The sequence below is a fragment of the Hippocampus zosterae genome, unplaced genomic scaffold (assembly GCF_025434085.1).
Source record: "Hippocampus zosterae strain Florida unplaced genomic scaffold, ASM2543408v3 HiC_scaffold_395, whole genome shotgun sequence".
In the NCBI taxonomy this organism is placed as follows: Eukaryota; Metazoa; Chordata; class Actinopteri; order Syngnathiformes; family Syngnathidae; genus Hippocampus; species Hippocampus zosterae.
The window spans coordinates 3,885-18,633 of NW_026262928.1; the positions used below are offsets into that span (position 1 = coordinate 3,885).

The 14,749-nt window shown below is 55.3% G+C and overlaps 1 protein-coding gene across 1 annotated transcript; it reads left to right on the forward strand.

Moving 5' to 3' along the window:
• Nucleotides 1-4,666: 4,666 nt before the first annotated feature.
• On the forward strand, nt 4,667-10,771 carry LOC127595095 (uncharacterized). The gene is given in 8 exon segments (XM_052056787.1): nt 4,667-4,786; nt 5,021-5,368; nt 5,726-6,370; nt 6,455-8,167; nt 8,477-8,632; nt 8,768-8,958; nt 9,010-10,287; nt 10,339-10,771. Coding segments are annotated over 8 exon segments (4,884 nt in total).
• The last annotated feature ends 3,978 nt before the right edge of the window (nt 10,772-14,749 follow it).

The following is a 14,749-nucleotide window of genomic DNA, read 5'->3' on the forward strand; positions in this document are numbered from 1 at the left end:
ACCTGTACTCCAAGGACAAGTTCCTTGGGTGGGGCCCCCAACACTGGTAGGACTACCTCTCCCTCAAGAAGAAGAACCCCTGCTTCGCGGAGAATGAGCCGCTGGGATTTTTCCACCTGCAGCCGAACGAGCTGACAGTGGAGGTGTCTCTCCTGCTGGCTCGGCCCTGCAAGTATCTGATCATCCTGCCCACCGGCTTCAAGTCTTTCGCCAAGAGCGACAAGATCAAAGACTGTACCTGCATTCTGAATTTTGTGGGCGCAGCAGGCCACGAGCTAACCGACTACGAAGCAAACCTTTACCCCAGGGATGGCCTTGCCGCCCTCGACCAGCCCGTCCTCCTCCCGCGCAAGTCCGGGCCCCCGCTCGAGGCGCGGCTGGTGGACCGACTGGTCTCCGCCGAAATCATCAAAGGCACTATCTACTCCAGAACCTAAGAACTGTTCACTACCAATTGCCGAATTCCTTAAGGCGAGTAGCTAGTCTTAGACGCGGATGAAACCTACCTTCTGGAAGCAGATGAGCTGCTCAGCTAAGAGTTGAGCGTGGACTGGGAGCAGCCCCTCAGCCTGGCACTCGCTCTCAAAAAGCTACAGCTGTTCCCGAAGGCCAGACCCAGCTTTGCAACTGAAGAGGTCCTTAACAAGCTCACCGGTCTAGGACCCGAGATGATTGCGAAGAGTAAGGGTCTGGTTCGGTACCTGCTCTCCCTGTTCAGTTTGGACTGCATCCGGAGCAAAATCCTGGGAATGCTTCTAGAAGCGAGCCGAGGCAAGGCGGACGTGACTGCGGATTTCCTGAACTACCTGTTCGATGTGGGGCTGTGGGTGAGCAGCTAGCGCAAAGAGGAGACGGCCAACACTCTACTGGATGTGCTCGTGGACACCTCGGCGGTGATCGCCTCGGACGCGCATAAGACCAAGCTCCTGCATAACGGAGTTGACCAGAGCCATCTCCTCGAGCGCAGTGTCTTCTCTACCAGCTACAATCTACTGGCCAACCAATTCAGGGATCCCCATTTCTTCAAGTTGAGCGGCGTGCAGGACGAGCCTCCCGCGCCCCTCCTGGCAGCGCGTTACGCCTGTCTTGAGGCCCGGAAGTGGCAGCAGACTGAGGACCGGCTGCGGACCATTTTCGTGGACTTGGGGCAGAACTTCCATGTCGAGCACCTGCAACTGCATTTTCCGCAGGCAGCCTTCAAAGGCAAACTCAACATCAAGATAAGCACGGTGCAGGAAGGCGAGGAAAGGGTAGTAAAATCAGTGTTTTATCAAGACTACATGCTGCACCAGGTGGCCGCCTACGCGTACAGTCCCAGGGAACAGCCCTACCACCGCAGGTTCGCCTCGAGGCTGCCCGTGCTGGGCCTGCAGCTGCACGTGCGAGCTCGCCACATCAGAATTGAGCTGAGGGTCGGGCTGGATCTTCCAAAGCAGCTACAGCGCTACTCGGATTCTTACTTCAAGCCATAGATGGTTATAAACGTGCAGGCTTTCGGCCGAGATCCAGTGCCCGAGGTGGACTATGCCTGGGCGGTTTCCCAGTCGGCCACAGAGCTGCCCTGCCTCAAGCCCTTCGCACCTGTCCACGACAAGTTCGAGCAGTAAGAGCTGGAGGCTGCTATTGTGAAGGTAGACGAGCAGGACAAGGAAAAGCTACCGCGGCAGCTGGCCAACGTGGCCAGACACAACCCACGAGTGGACAGCCGCTGCCTGGACTTCTACTACTCGCTGGTGCTGAGCTGCTGCGAGGCGCTGAACTGCCCAGACCTGAAGCTGGAAAGGATGGACCTGCAGAAGCTGAAGCAGATCTGGTGCTGCTTCATCGAGAAGAGTGAGTCGACTCTGTCCCGGCCAGTGATCGAGCTGGTCAATGGCATCCTCAAGGCCCAGTCCGCCCGCACTAAGACCATGTTCACCTACTCGCTCTTCTTCGACCTCGTATACAAGGACAGCCCGATGAGTCCCCACCAGATGGACAGCTGCCTGCGCCTCGGACTCTCCCTGAACGTGCTGCTCGCGCAGGCTGCGGACGAGTTTTTCACCAGCAGCGGGGCTGCCGAAAAGGCGGCATTGCTGGCCGTCCTAATACAATTTTCGGCCAAATACCCCAGGCCTCACCAAGATTTTGAAGATTGCTGCGTGAGCATCCGTGGAAAAGAGAAGCAGCTGTTACGGGTGGAAGACCAGGAGTGCGCCACCATCCTGATCAGACTGCTCACCAAGGGCATTGATCGCGATGATGACGTCGAGCTGGTCCAAGCCTGCCTCAGCTCAATGTTCCGGGTCATCGCCTACGAACCCTCCTCCTGCGATCCGATTCTCCGCCATCTCGTCCAGGGTCAGCCGGTTGAGCCCTTGGTCCAGGTGTTCCTCAAGATGTTCGGGCTGTCAAATGGCTGCGCGGCAGCTGGCTGGACCTGCTCCAAAAGGTCATGGCCGGATGCACCGAGCCGGATTTGAAGCATGCGCTTAAGCAGAAGATGCTGCGCATCTACGACTGGGTGGCAGACGATGCCCTGGAGTAGACTTCCAACCCCTACACCCAGCTTTCCCGCCCGCCCGGCGCCTGGATGAGCCACATGCTCTTCATCTCAAACGCAGTAGACCTTTTCATAAAGGGTGGAACTGATGACGCCTCTCCCGAAGCTATTTCGATTTCCCGGAAGCTGGTGCGGCTGCTGCTCAGGAAGCAGATGGAAGGCTGCCTGGGAGGACTATGGCACCTCGCGGTGCGCTTCATCAAGAACCACAAGGACCTGCTCAAGGAGGAGGAGCTCAACTAGTTCTGCACCTGCTTCCTCTCGACAGCCCCGAGCATCCAGTAGTCGCTCTGGATGAAGATGGTCGAAATCGTGCGTCTCTATCCCTCCAAGCACGCCAAGATCATTACTACAGTGCTGCGTCGCATCGACTGGTAGAGAGGCCCCATCCTTCAACGAACCTTCGCCCTCGCCCTCATCACCAAGACCGAGGGAGTCGTGTGCTCGCCCGACGACAGGCAGGAGTTGTTCTCACTCTTCGCGGAATTTCTTTAGAAAAACAGTCTCGGCGGGGCCTCAGGGTTCTACCTAAAGGGCGAGATTCAGCTCGCGCAGCTGACCGTGGCCAAGGCCCTGGGAAACATCCTGCTGACAGACCGGGTGGTGATAAAGGCCCTGACTGAGGAGAATCTGGCGCACGTGCTGACCATCATCTGCTGGAAGATCCGGATTGCAGAGGTGGTAGTCAAGTCCGCGATGACAGCACTGCTCAACGACCTCGTGAGCATCTGCGTGCAGATGATTGAGCTTATTCCAAGCAAGCTCTTCCAGAAATGCTTTTAGGGGGTCATGGCTGAAGCATTCGAACACAGCACTGCCTACCCGGCCGGCCTGGCCTAGGATAGGCTGCCCCTTCTCTGGACCCTGCAGCAAGCCCGCTTTGAAACCAACACCCTCCCCACCATGGCCAAGCTAGTCGAGAACGACGAGGTGGCCCGGGCCTGCTACCGGAGCGGGTTGGTGAAGGCTCTGATCGAACAGATCGCAGTGCTGCCGAAGGTGGAGGCTGGGCCTTAACTGCGAGAGATCGAGCTGATGCAGAAGGTGACGGTGACCTGCTTGCCAGGCCTGGTCCATGTCAACCAAAACCCGCTAGACTTTTCGGCCTGGAAAAAAGGGAGCAAAAACAAAATCCTGTCGATCCCTTTCAAGGAACAATTCTACCACGAGGCCGTGCTGGAATTGCGCCTTGACCAGCCCGTGGAAATGCACTCTGTCCGCGTCGGGTTCCTGGCCTACTCGGTTGAGGGCGAAAATGTCCTTCTCACCCCTTCCTCGGTCTCAGTGGACTACTACATGGACGAGTCTCTGCTCCAAGAAAACGTCACGCTTGAGCCCTTCAAGGACGAAGGCTACATCATGTACAGTCTCAAGACCTTCACCCACAACTTTGTCAGTGGGCTGAGTCCTCGCCCTGCCCGGGCACAGTACTTGCGATTGCGTATCAGGCGGCCCCTTGTCACCATGACTGAGGACTTTTCGCAGCTCAGCAAAAATTATAGCAACCTGGGCTGCGGAGTCAGCTTCGTCTCGTTGCTGGGTGTCCCGCACAAGGCTGACATGGCGTCTCATGCGATCGCCCTTCAGAATTCGTACTTCAGTGCATTCATGGGAATCCTCGCCCAGATCTGCAAGCCTGCCCACATCACGACCATGAACGAAGTGGCTCAAGACTCCACAGTCATGGGTGCGCTGGAGTGTCGTCTAGGAGAGATAGCAAGCCTGCTGGACACCCCCCTGCTCGGAAGCATATTGGTGTCCTTCAGCGAATTCAACCCTTAGTTTGGAGATCGCCTGCTGGCACGGCTGCTCCCGCTATACTACGTAGAATCGATCGTCGACACCATCGGTAGGATCGTGCTCTGCGACTGCCGGCACGTCCAGGCCCGAGTCGCATTGGTTTACCAAGCCATCATCAGCAACATCCACGAGTGTGTCGGCAAAGAGTGCATCATCAGCCGCTCCTTTGTCCGGCTGGCGGCACAGTTCAGCAACCTGGTCCACCGCAGCCACCAATTCCTCCAGGCCAACGACTGCCCCGCCCTCCAGCTGGCAGCCTCCTAAGGGGACTTGCTTTGTCTGCTCGATTGCTACGAGCGTAAATTCTGTTCGAACCTGATCGTGATGGCTGAGCTACTGGTGTCGTTGTTGCTGCAGCGGCCAGCCTCGTCGGTCTGGGACAAGGTCGTCAAGCTGCTGGAGCGAGCGTTCACGGGTCCTGGAGTGATCGGGAAAGATACCGTGGTTCTGGCCTAGATTCTGCTGCACGAAGAGTGTTTGGAACTGCGCAAGAACAAGGTGCTGACCAAAACCATCCTCACTCGAACCTGCAGGGCCATTTCCGCCCGTAACGAGGAACGCCGGATCGTCGAGATCGAGAATATGATGTACTTGACAAACTCGATCCTGCACACTTCCAAAGACATCAGGTAGGAAGTGCAGCTGGACTCTACAGACTACTTCCTGACGATCTACCAGGGCCTTAACCGGGAGGAGGAGACGAAGATCTTCGTGGACCTGATAAACCCGGTAGTGGAGTGCATGGGGCTGTTGGTGTTGGGCTGCCCGAGCCGCGAAGAGCAATTTGAGACCCTTCTGCGACAGGACTTCCTATCCTACTGCCGGAACCCCACAAAGCTGTTCATCTTTTTCTTTATCAAGATGATCATGACTGAGACTCATGTCCCTCTCGAGATCCATGAGACCAAAGAGCAGAATGGCCAACTGGTGCCCTGGCAGGCCTCATCTGATGAGCCCAGCTCTGCTTCCAGCAGACTGTTCCCTCGCCAGCTCCTCAAGGCCCACCTCAGAGAATTCCCTTACCCGGTCGACCCGGCTTCCGAAATCCGCACAATCACTCCTATAATAATTTCAGAACTCACGAGGGAGCCACATGATCTGCTCTGCATCTGGCAAACCGAGGACCAAGAGACCTGTCTGCTGAGGCTAATCATCGAGCCACGAGCCTAGGGCTGGACTACCAAAGAACACCCCTTCTTGCAGCGGCCCCAGGAGACGAAGATATTCTCCGAAGCAGAGGTCAGCCTCTGTTCAGAAAAAAAGACGATTACAGTAAGCAGCAAAGGCTCGCCTTTTATTCTGGACCTGGAATAAATGAATTGCGGAGGACAGAGCATCAGCGAGGTCGAGGTCTGGGAGGTTTAGACTGTGGTGCTGTTCAAGAATGCGCACGATTACTCGCTGCCCCAGAGCTGTAACCTGGCTGCACTCAAGGAGAGCGGCATCCGGAACTATCTGTGCTCGCCAGAACTGTCCCTGCGTCGCCTGTATCTAAACGAATTCAAGGGATTGCCTAAGAAGGTGCCAGCCGGGAGAGTGAGTGACCTGCCTCGGCAGCAGGGAGTGGCCCAGATGCGGGTGTCCACTCACCTCTTCCGGGCCCGGGAGGATGATGATACCGAGACGCTCTCGATGCCGCTTTTCAATTTGTTCGAGCAGAAGGGTGGCTTCGAAGAGTTGTTCGACATCGCGCTGAGGGCAGTGACGGGCTGGGTAAAGACCGACCCGGTGAAGTGGCGGCTGCTGCTGAGCGAGATCAAGGTTCTGCGCAAGGTCAGCAGGACCCACTTCATGAAGCTGCTCAAGAAGGAGGAGAGTCTGCTCTTCCTCTTCGAGATCGCGGGAGGGCGCCCTGAGCAGGCCGATGAAGGAAAGTGGGAGACCAGTTACAAAAAGATGTTCGCCTGGCTCTACCACATCTTCGATGAGATCTTCGTTGTCCCTACGCTCAAGCCCCGGATCGTCTCTGAAGGACTGCTGAGTCTGGTGCTGCAGCGGCTCGCCTTCATCAGCAAAGAGACTCCGCGAGTGAAGGCAGACCCCTTAGAGGAGCAAGAGGAGAAGGAGACTAAGGCTGAGGCCAAAGCCGAGGAAGAGTAGATAACCAAAAAGAAAGGAATTGGCTACGGGGCCGAGAACTCAACCTCCAAATGGAATGTCAACGACTACCTCAATCTCAAGACCGCTCTCAACGACGAGCTGCTAGTGTGCATCCGCCTGGTCAGCCAGCTCCTGCGTGACCACAAGCTCTCCGAGGGGCTCGCCGATCAGCTCATCGAGTCTGCGCTGCTGCCCTTCTTGGAGAGCCAGCTGAGAGGAGGCTCCCTGATGGAGATGGAAAAGGACACCAATTTCCTGAACGGGCTGCTGGAACTACTCGACCAATTGGTGGCACAACCTGGCCTGCATCGGTGTCTACGCAGGATTGGCCCTGGCTACCGGCCCAAGCAGCTGGAGTCGGTCCAGGAGCTGCTGGCCCAGCTGGCTGACAACGCTAGCATCTTCATTAACTGTGTGGCCAATTCTCTGAAGAGCGAGCGAGGTATCCAGGAGTCAGCGCGACACATCATCCGCACCGCCCAGACGCTAGACTCGCTTCTGCAGGCCGAGGAGCAGGGAGTCGGCCGGGTGGACCTGGCCGCTTTGACTCCCGCAGCAAGTTACAAGCTGCTACTCGAGAAATGCCGGTTCGGGTACTGTTCTGTGCCGAAGTTCGCCTTCGAAAGCAATGTCAAGAAGAGCAGCAGCAACGCTAAGATCATGCGGCTGTCGCAAGAGCTGTCAAATCTGGCCAACTCGCTGCCAGTGGACATCACGAACGCCATCTTCCTGCGGTGCCGATAGAGCATGATCGACGTGATGCGAGTACTGATCGCAGGGTCAGAGGGCACACCCTACGCCCATGGACTGTTCGCGTACGACCTGCACTTCGAGGATGAGTACCCGAACGTGCCGCCCAAGATGGTGATCACGACCACGGGGCAGGGCAAAGTGCGCTTTAACCCCAACCTGTACAGCTGCGGGAAGGTGTGCCTGTCGCTGCTGGGCACCTGGCGGGGCCACAGCACTGAGAACTGGGATCCGAAGGTGAGCACGCTCCTGCAGCTGCTCATCAGCACGCAGTCGGTGATCATGAGCGAGTACGTCTACTTCAACGAACCCGGCTTCGAGAACGAGCAGGGCACTCCCAACGGCGAGAAGAAGAACGAGGCCTACTCCAACATCGTCCGCTACTGCAACATCAAGTACGCCATGCTCGAAATGATCCGTGCCCCGCCCGAGGGCTTCGAGGATGTGGTCCACCGGCACTTCTTCATCAAGCGCAGCATCATCCTCAAGGAGGTGCGCGGCTGGATCGAGCGCAGCAAGCGCGTAGAGGCGTCCTACACCAACATCGTTAACGACCACAATTCCAATTGGTGCACGGAGTTCAAGAAGTCCAAGACTGCCTACACCACCATGCTGGAGGACATCGTAGCAGAACTCGAAACTGCACTCCACGGGCTAACGCCGCCCGACCCCTCCGCCCTGCGTCCTCGCGGACACAGGCAGACTGCTGAGTCCAAGAAAGAGAGCGCGCAGGTGGCCAGCACTCGGGACATAGACATGAGCTACCAGGATCTTCACCAGAAGCAGTTTAGTATCGAAGACGAGGGCTCGAAAGATCGCTTCAGCAGGTACATCGGTGTCATGGGGCTGGACTCAGTCAAGCGGCAGTTCCAAACCTCGGTGCTGCTGATCGGCCTTCCCCTCCTTGGCCTTTAGATTGCCAAAAACCTGGTTCTCAGCGGGCTCAAAAAACTGACAATAGTCGATCCAAAGAAGGCCTCTGCAGCGGAGGCCTAGGTCAACTTCTATCTCAGTGACCGGACCGGAGAACGAGCTCGGGCTGACCTAATCCCGAAACTAAGGCATCTCAACTACTACGTTCAAGTTGAGGAGAGCGCAGAGCCAGCCGATTGGAGCACCCTCATCGCTCAGCACTCAGTGGTCATCCTGGCAGAGTGGCACCCCCAGATCAAGGACATCGCCTAGCTCAGCCGCAAGCAGGGTTGTCAGTTCATCTTTGGGGAAGTCTGTGGAGTGGCCACGAGAGTCTTTCTGGACCTAGGAAAGCACGTTGTGTTAGACAAGAACGGAGAACAGCCGCAGCCGGTGTTCATCGACCACGTCTCCGCAGAGGGGGTAATAAAGTGTAAGACCAGGCACGGCCTGGAAGATGGAGACTCCATCAAAATAACAGAAGTCAAAGGCATGACTGGCATCAACGACTCGGTCACCAAAGTCAAGGTCGTAGACTCGCAGACTCTGCAGATCGACAGGAGCCTTGAGGGAATGGCCCCTTACGAGTCATAGGGGATTCTTATATGCGTCAAAACCCCTCTCGAGCTTGTTTATCAGCCCTTCTCCTCTCAGGAGCATTAGAAACAGCCGCCCCTAGACCCGAACTTGCAATTCTTCGACCTCGACAAGCCAGGCAGCAACGAGCACATGCACTTGTTTTTCAGCGCGCTGGACCGGTTCAGGGCCAAGCAGCAAAGAGGCCCAGAGCCCTGGAATGCCAATGAGGTCACCGAGCTGTTAAAGCTGGCTGATCTATCCAGCATCGAAGAGAAGTAGCGCGAGAGTCTTACCCGGAAACTCGAACTGCTGGCAGCCACGTGCAGCACTCAGGTGGCAGTCATACCGGCCTTCGTGGGAGGGATGCTGGCTCAAGAGTGCCTCAAGGCCATCACCAAAAAGTTCATCCCTATCCACCAGTACTTCTACCAGTCTTTCTAAGAGCTCATAGGGCCTGTTACGTTTGAGCAAGGACTTCTTGAAAATGGGAAGACGAAGTCATGGCTCGCCCAGGTGCTCGGCCCGAAAGTCGAGGAAGCTGTGAGAGCCAGCAAACTGCTAGTCGTGGGGGCTGGGGCGATCGGATGCGAGCTGCTCAAGAATCTTGCCATGCTTAAAGCCGGTTGCTAAGGCGAGATTGTCGTTTCAGACCCTGATCACATCGAAAATAGCAACCTCAACAGGCAATTCTTGTTCAGGGAGGCCCACCTCAGGAAGCCCAAGAGCGCGACTGCTGCAGCGGCGATCCTTCAGATGGCGCCCTGCTTCAAGGACAAGATCGCGCCCTACATCGAGCGGGTGGATGAAAACAGCGAGTCCACATTCAGTGACAGCTTCTTGAAAGAGCGGACTGTGGTGCTGAATGCTCTGGATAACGTCGCGGCCAGGAGGTACGTCGACTCAAGATGTGTAAAGACAAAGCGGCCACTTCTGGACTCCGGCACACTTGGGCCTAAAGGCCACGTCCAAGTGATTCTACCCAACAAGACCGAGAGCTATGGCGAGCAGGAAGACCCTGTCGAAGAGAACTAGATTCCCCACTGCACCCTGAAGATGTTCCCCGAAGACATAGTGCACTGCGTCGAATGGGCCAGGGACAAGTTTAGCAAGGCCTTTTCGTCAAGAATCACTGCCCTCAATAACCACATGAAGCAAACCCAACCTTTGGAGGATAAGCAGGTCGAGGCCTTTATCAAGCTGATCGAGCGGCGCCCCAAGACTTTTGAGGATTGCATGGTGGCTGCTCTAATCAAGTTCTACAAGTATTTTAGGAACGACCCCCTGCAGCTGCTGCACACCTACCCTCCCGATCTCACGCTGAAGAATGGTGCCCCCTTCTGGAAACTGCCCAAGAGGAGGCCCACTCCGATTGAGAGGTTTGACCCCAGCGACCCCCTGCACGTCGAATTCCTTATTTCTACGGCTGTTCTGAAGGCCAAGGTGCATTGCCTCGAGTTCCCTAAGGATTGGCGGCAGCCTGAAGTCCAGTTTCAGCTGTGCAAGCCCTTTTCACAGCACAGCGTGCCCAAGTTCGTACCTTCTGAAGAAAAGAAAGCCAAAATCATTGAGGAACAAGAAAAGGAAGACTCCCATGAAAAAGGCGAGTAGGCCTCGAAAGCACCCCTCGCGAAAGAGAGCCCTGCCGAAAAACTCAGCAAGTTGAAATCTTTGCTCAAATCCGAGTTCAAAGTCCAGGCTGAGTTCTTTGAGAAGGACGAGGACAGCAATGGCCACATCGACTGGATCTACGCGATGTCGAATCTGCGAGGGCAGGTGTACTCTCTGCCGCAGATGGCCAAAATCGATGTCAAGCTCAAGGCCGGGAGGATCGTCCCTGCCATGGCCACCACCACTGCCATCGTTGCCGCCTACCAGACTCTGCAGTACTTGATGGTCATTCGCAACTAGATCGACAAGCCTGAAACCATCAAGTGCCGTAATATTTTCCTGAACATCGCAGTGCCCATGGCGCAGGTGGCCGAGCCAGGCCCTCCGCTTTCCAAGAAATTCGCGGGTCACAAGGTGACTGTCTGGGACACCTGGGAGCTGGTCCTCCCTAAGGCGGCGACTCTTCAAAACCTCTTCTAAGAGGTGAAGGCAAAATACCAATACGAAATATAAAACCTTTTCAAAGGAAAAATGCCAGTCTACATGAAAGCCATGGGGGACGCAGGCGAGAGGGAGAAGGCGATGGGACAGTCTCTGGCCGAGCTGGCCGAGGACGGACAGGTCTCCTTCCTGGTGATGTCAGAGGGGGCGGGGGTGCCTCTCCAAGTCCTGCTGGATAAATGAAACAGATCATCTTTATAATTGATGTAATTCGACCACCGGCTCTTCGAAATCAGCCCATCAACATTCTACGATTAGAGAGGCATGGTCAGGTACTGCCGCGCTGTCCCCAAGCACAAGCCCGATTCAAACTACACCCTCAAGATCTACGACGTGCCCACTCCCCAGCGGATGGACGAGCTGGCCGACGAAATCGACATAGAGCAGATGTGCAGCAGTCCCCGCACTCCTAGGATCCGGGCCAAGGCTGTTATCTAGACTCAAAATGGATTCCTGGAGAAAAAGGACTTTTTAGTCCTTCAGTAGGACCTAGGCAGCCCGCTGTGCGAGCTGGGCCAGCTTGCGTAGGCCCAGATTCAGATGCTGGTCAGCCATATGCTGGAGGCACTCTGCACCCTCGAACACTTCCGAGTCTGCCACGGAAACATCAACAAGTCCAGCATTTTTTACAATTCGGCCACGAAATCGTTCAACCTGACTAACTTCCGGAAAGCCAAGAGCCGCCTCGCTCTAAAATCTGTCTTCGAATCCGCTGCCACCGAGGTGAACTACGAGTACGCGGACTCTGACATGATGCACCAGCTGGCAAAAGGTTACACTTCCTTCAACCACGACGTGTTCAAACTTGATGTGTTCTTCCTTGGGAAAGTGGTGCTCGAATTGATTACCAACAAGAAATACCAGACAGCCAGGGATGGTTTCAGCAAGACCATTTCAGACCTGCCCCTCCAGAATGGCTATATAATTCGCTTTCTGGAGTTGGCCCTGGCCAGGCAGGACGAGCGCCCCAGGGCCTCGGCCTTGCGCTAGATTCTCAACCAGCCGCCACGCCCTCTCTCCGAGTCTGATACGCTCGAGAGCGTAGAAATCCTGTAAATAAACGACAGTATAAACCAGCGCAAGCCCGTCGAAGATCAGCACCAATTTTTTGCATCTGACTTCGAAGAGCTCAGGCTCCAGCGCAGCGAGTCCATCGAAGATGTAGAGGAGCAGGCGTCGGTCGTTTACGGGAGTGACCCAGATCTGTTTGTTACCAACCTAGAGCAGTCCTTGCACAGGGACAGAATAGTCAGGCCAGACATGATCTACGAAAAGAAGGAGTTCGGGGGCAATCTTTTCACGGCCAAGATTGACGGTATCAATGGGAGGGTCACAGGGAAGACATATAGCCGGCTGACCCAACCCCAGGCCCGCGAGTTGATCCAACTCGCCTAAGCTTCTTCCAGAATCAAAGGGGTGCTCGAGACAATCTGCTACTGCGTGCAGCAGAAGTAGAGACACGTATCGCTCACCATTTTTAGGCCCTACATGAACTGCAACCTGATCACGAAGCTCAAGCGGGTCAGGGACTCCAAGATACATCTGTGCGTCGAGCTGATCAGAGCCGGCCTGAATGTCAGGGCTGCAGGACTGATGGCCTGCAACATCAAGCCTTCCAACATTCTGTTCAACGAGAGAGACCAGCTGCTCCTGACTGACCTCGAGCCGAGCTGCCTACCCCGATAGAACACCTAGTTCGCCAGCCCTGAGCAGCACTTCGGAAAAGTGGTCGGGCCATAGTCCGACGTGTGGCAGATCGGCTCGACCGTGATGTTCATCCTCAGCGATCACACCTGGAGCGGACCGAGCGCCCTGTATTACATGCAACAGGTCAATCTGCCGATCGTGAATGTGCCTGCCGCCTTCAGGAAGATTGTCCGCAGGATGACCGAATTCGAGCCCTCCGCCCGGCCGGAGCTGCGAGAGGCACTAAGAGTTTTCGAAGAACTGATCAGCAGTGCAAACCAGAAGCACAAAGACAGATCGAAAAGCATTCGAAAAGCCTACAGCGGCGAAAAAGACCCGAAGAACAACTCTTTCATGGTGAAGGGAAAGGGCTTTAAATGATTTCCATCATTGCTGTTTCACTCCCAGGTTTGCTTTGTCGGTGCCTGCCGGAAGGTCCCGTCCTGCAGCACGAACCAGCACTCGATCGCCGGCTGTTTCCCGCATTTGAGACCTTCGTAAAACTCGCAGTCGCTCCAAAAACTATGGAACCATTTTCCATTGGCCCTGCAACTCACAAATTTGAGAGTATCAGCAACCCAGGAGGGACTGACATCGACGTTGAAGAGCACGTCGTATCTGCCCGTCTCGTTGAAAACTTTGCTGGGGCTGACTGACACCCGAATGACGGGCAGCTAACTTTACTCCGGCTTGACTTCGAAGACAGAAAATTAGCCTAGTAAAAGCTATCCCCTCAGTTGCAGGTGCACTGCCCTGATTGCAAACTGTACTACTATTTAGCATTTTTCCCATTATGCAGATTCTAGATTTAAATCCGCTTTCATGCCGATCGCCTTGTCCGTTGTTTTTACCAGGACCTGAGCTGATGTCTAACTCGAAAGCCGTTTGTAGCAGAGTCGAATCCCAAAAGTGGATGTTGGTAGCTTAAATTTGGCCAGCTTGAGCATCCTGAGGTGGTTGCCTGCTCGGATCTACAGGCAAGACCCTCCCCAGAACGCATCTGCCTTATGTATCCCAGTGCGCGGGGGCTGAAACTGCTGGCCGAGCACATCCACGTTCTTAGTTTTGTAAGGTAAATAGAAATCAAATTCTTCAAGCAGGTTAAAATCCACAGAGGGCACCCCTTGCTCATGGTGCCTTCCGATCCCGTCGTTGTAGAATGAGTGGAAAGGCAGGTGCTCAATCGCCTTCACGTGCAGCACTCTGCTGATGTCCTTGGAAGGGTCGTAAGAAAACCCTGATAGCAAAGATTTTCTGAATCTCGCACCGTAGTGGCCTTGCCAATTTTTGCAGTCCTTTCCTCGTTGCTGCAGGATTACGAAGAAGGGGACAGGAAAGCTCTGTACGTCGACTTAAAACCGGAATTCAGAGTATTCAGCCCCTGCCTTTTTTTAGCCAGTTTTTTGAGAGTGCAGGATCTATTGGCTTGCCGAGTGGATGACCAGTTCGAGTGAGAAGAAGTCGCTGGGGTTGGGCATAGTTCCCTTAACTTAACAGCTGAACTCAAGCCGATGAAACTGTTTGCGGACAGGGACCCGAGCAACTCTGGAGCACCAATCAAACGACGTGACTGCCTCCTAATGTCCCTCTTTCTGCTCGATGAGCCACCCATTTCCGCCCTGCCTATCAACCTTCCATTAGAGAGGCAAAATTTAAGAAGTAAGGCCGAAGTAAAGCTGGTCCTCCTTGTTGAGGAACTATCTGTACGTAGATGTGGTTTCATGGGTCCAGCCTGGAGCAAAGATCCCCGGGTTGAGGTTGAATAACTTGCATTGCCTCAGGCCTTCGATCACTGGTAAGTGTTGTACGGTTGAATTGCCCGCCTCCGAAAGTGCCCCTGCCCCAGACGTCGTTGCCCATGAACACTCGGTCTCTGCGGCCCACAGACTAGGCGAAGGCCGCTGTCTCCTCGAGGCGCGGGATGTCCCAGAAATAGTTGGTCAAGAAATAGTCGGACTCCAGGAAGATCGGCAGGTTAGCTTCGTTAAGAGCATTTTGCCACCTGACTTTGCCGTCGAGCTGGATGCTATCGTACATTAGCACTTCGATGCCCTGTTCCCTGAGCGCAGCGAGCCTGGGCATGAACTCCGAGGCAGGACACTCGATATTGATCAGCCACCCCGCATTTCCATTCGCCTACAGGTTCCACTCCTTGTGACTGTCGAAGCAGTCCTAGAAGATGAGGGTGCCGTAGCAGCTAAACTTGAACCGGTGCGAGAGGCAGACGTAGGCCCGCGGCACTGGGGATTTGGTCTCGTGGGAAAAGTAGTT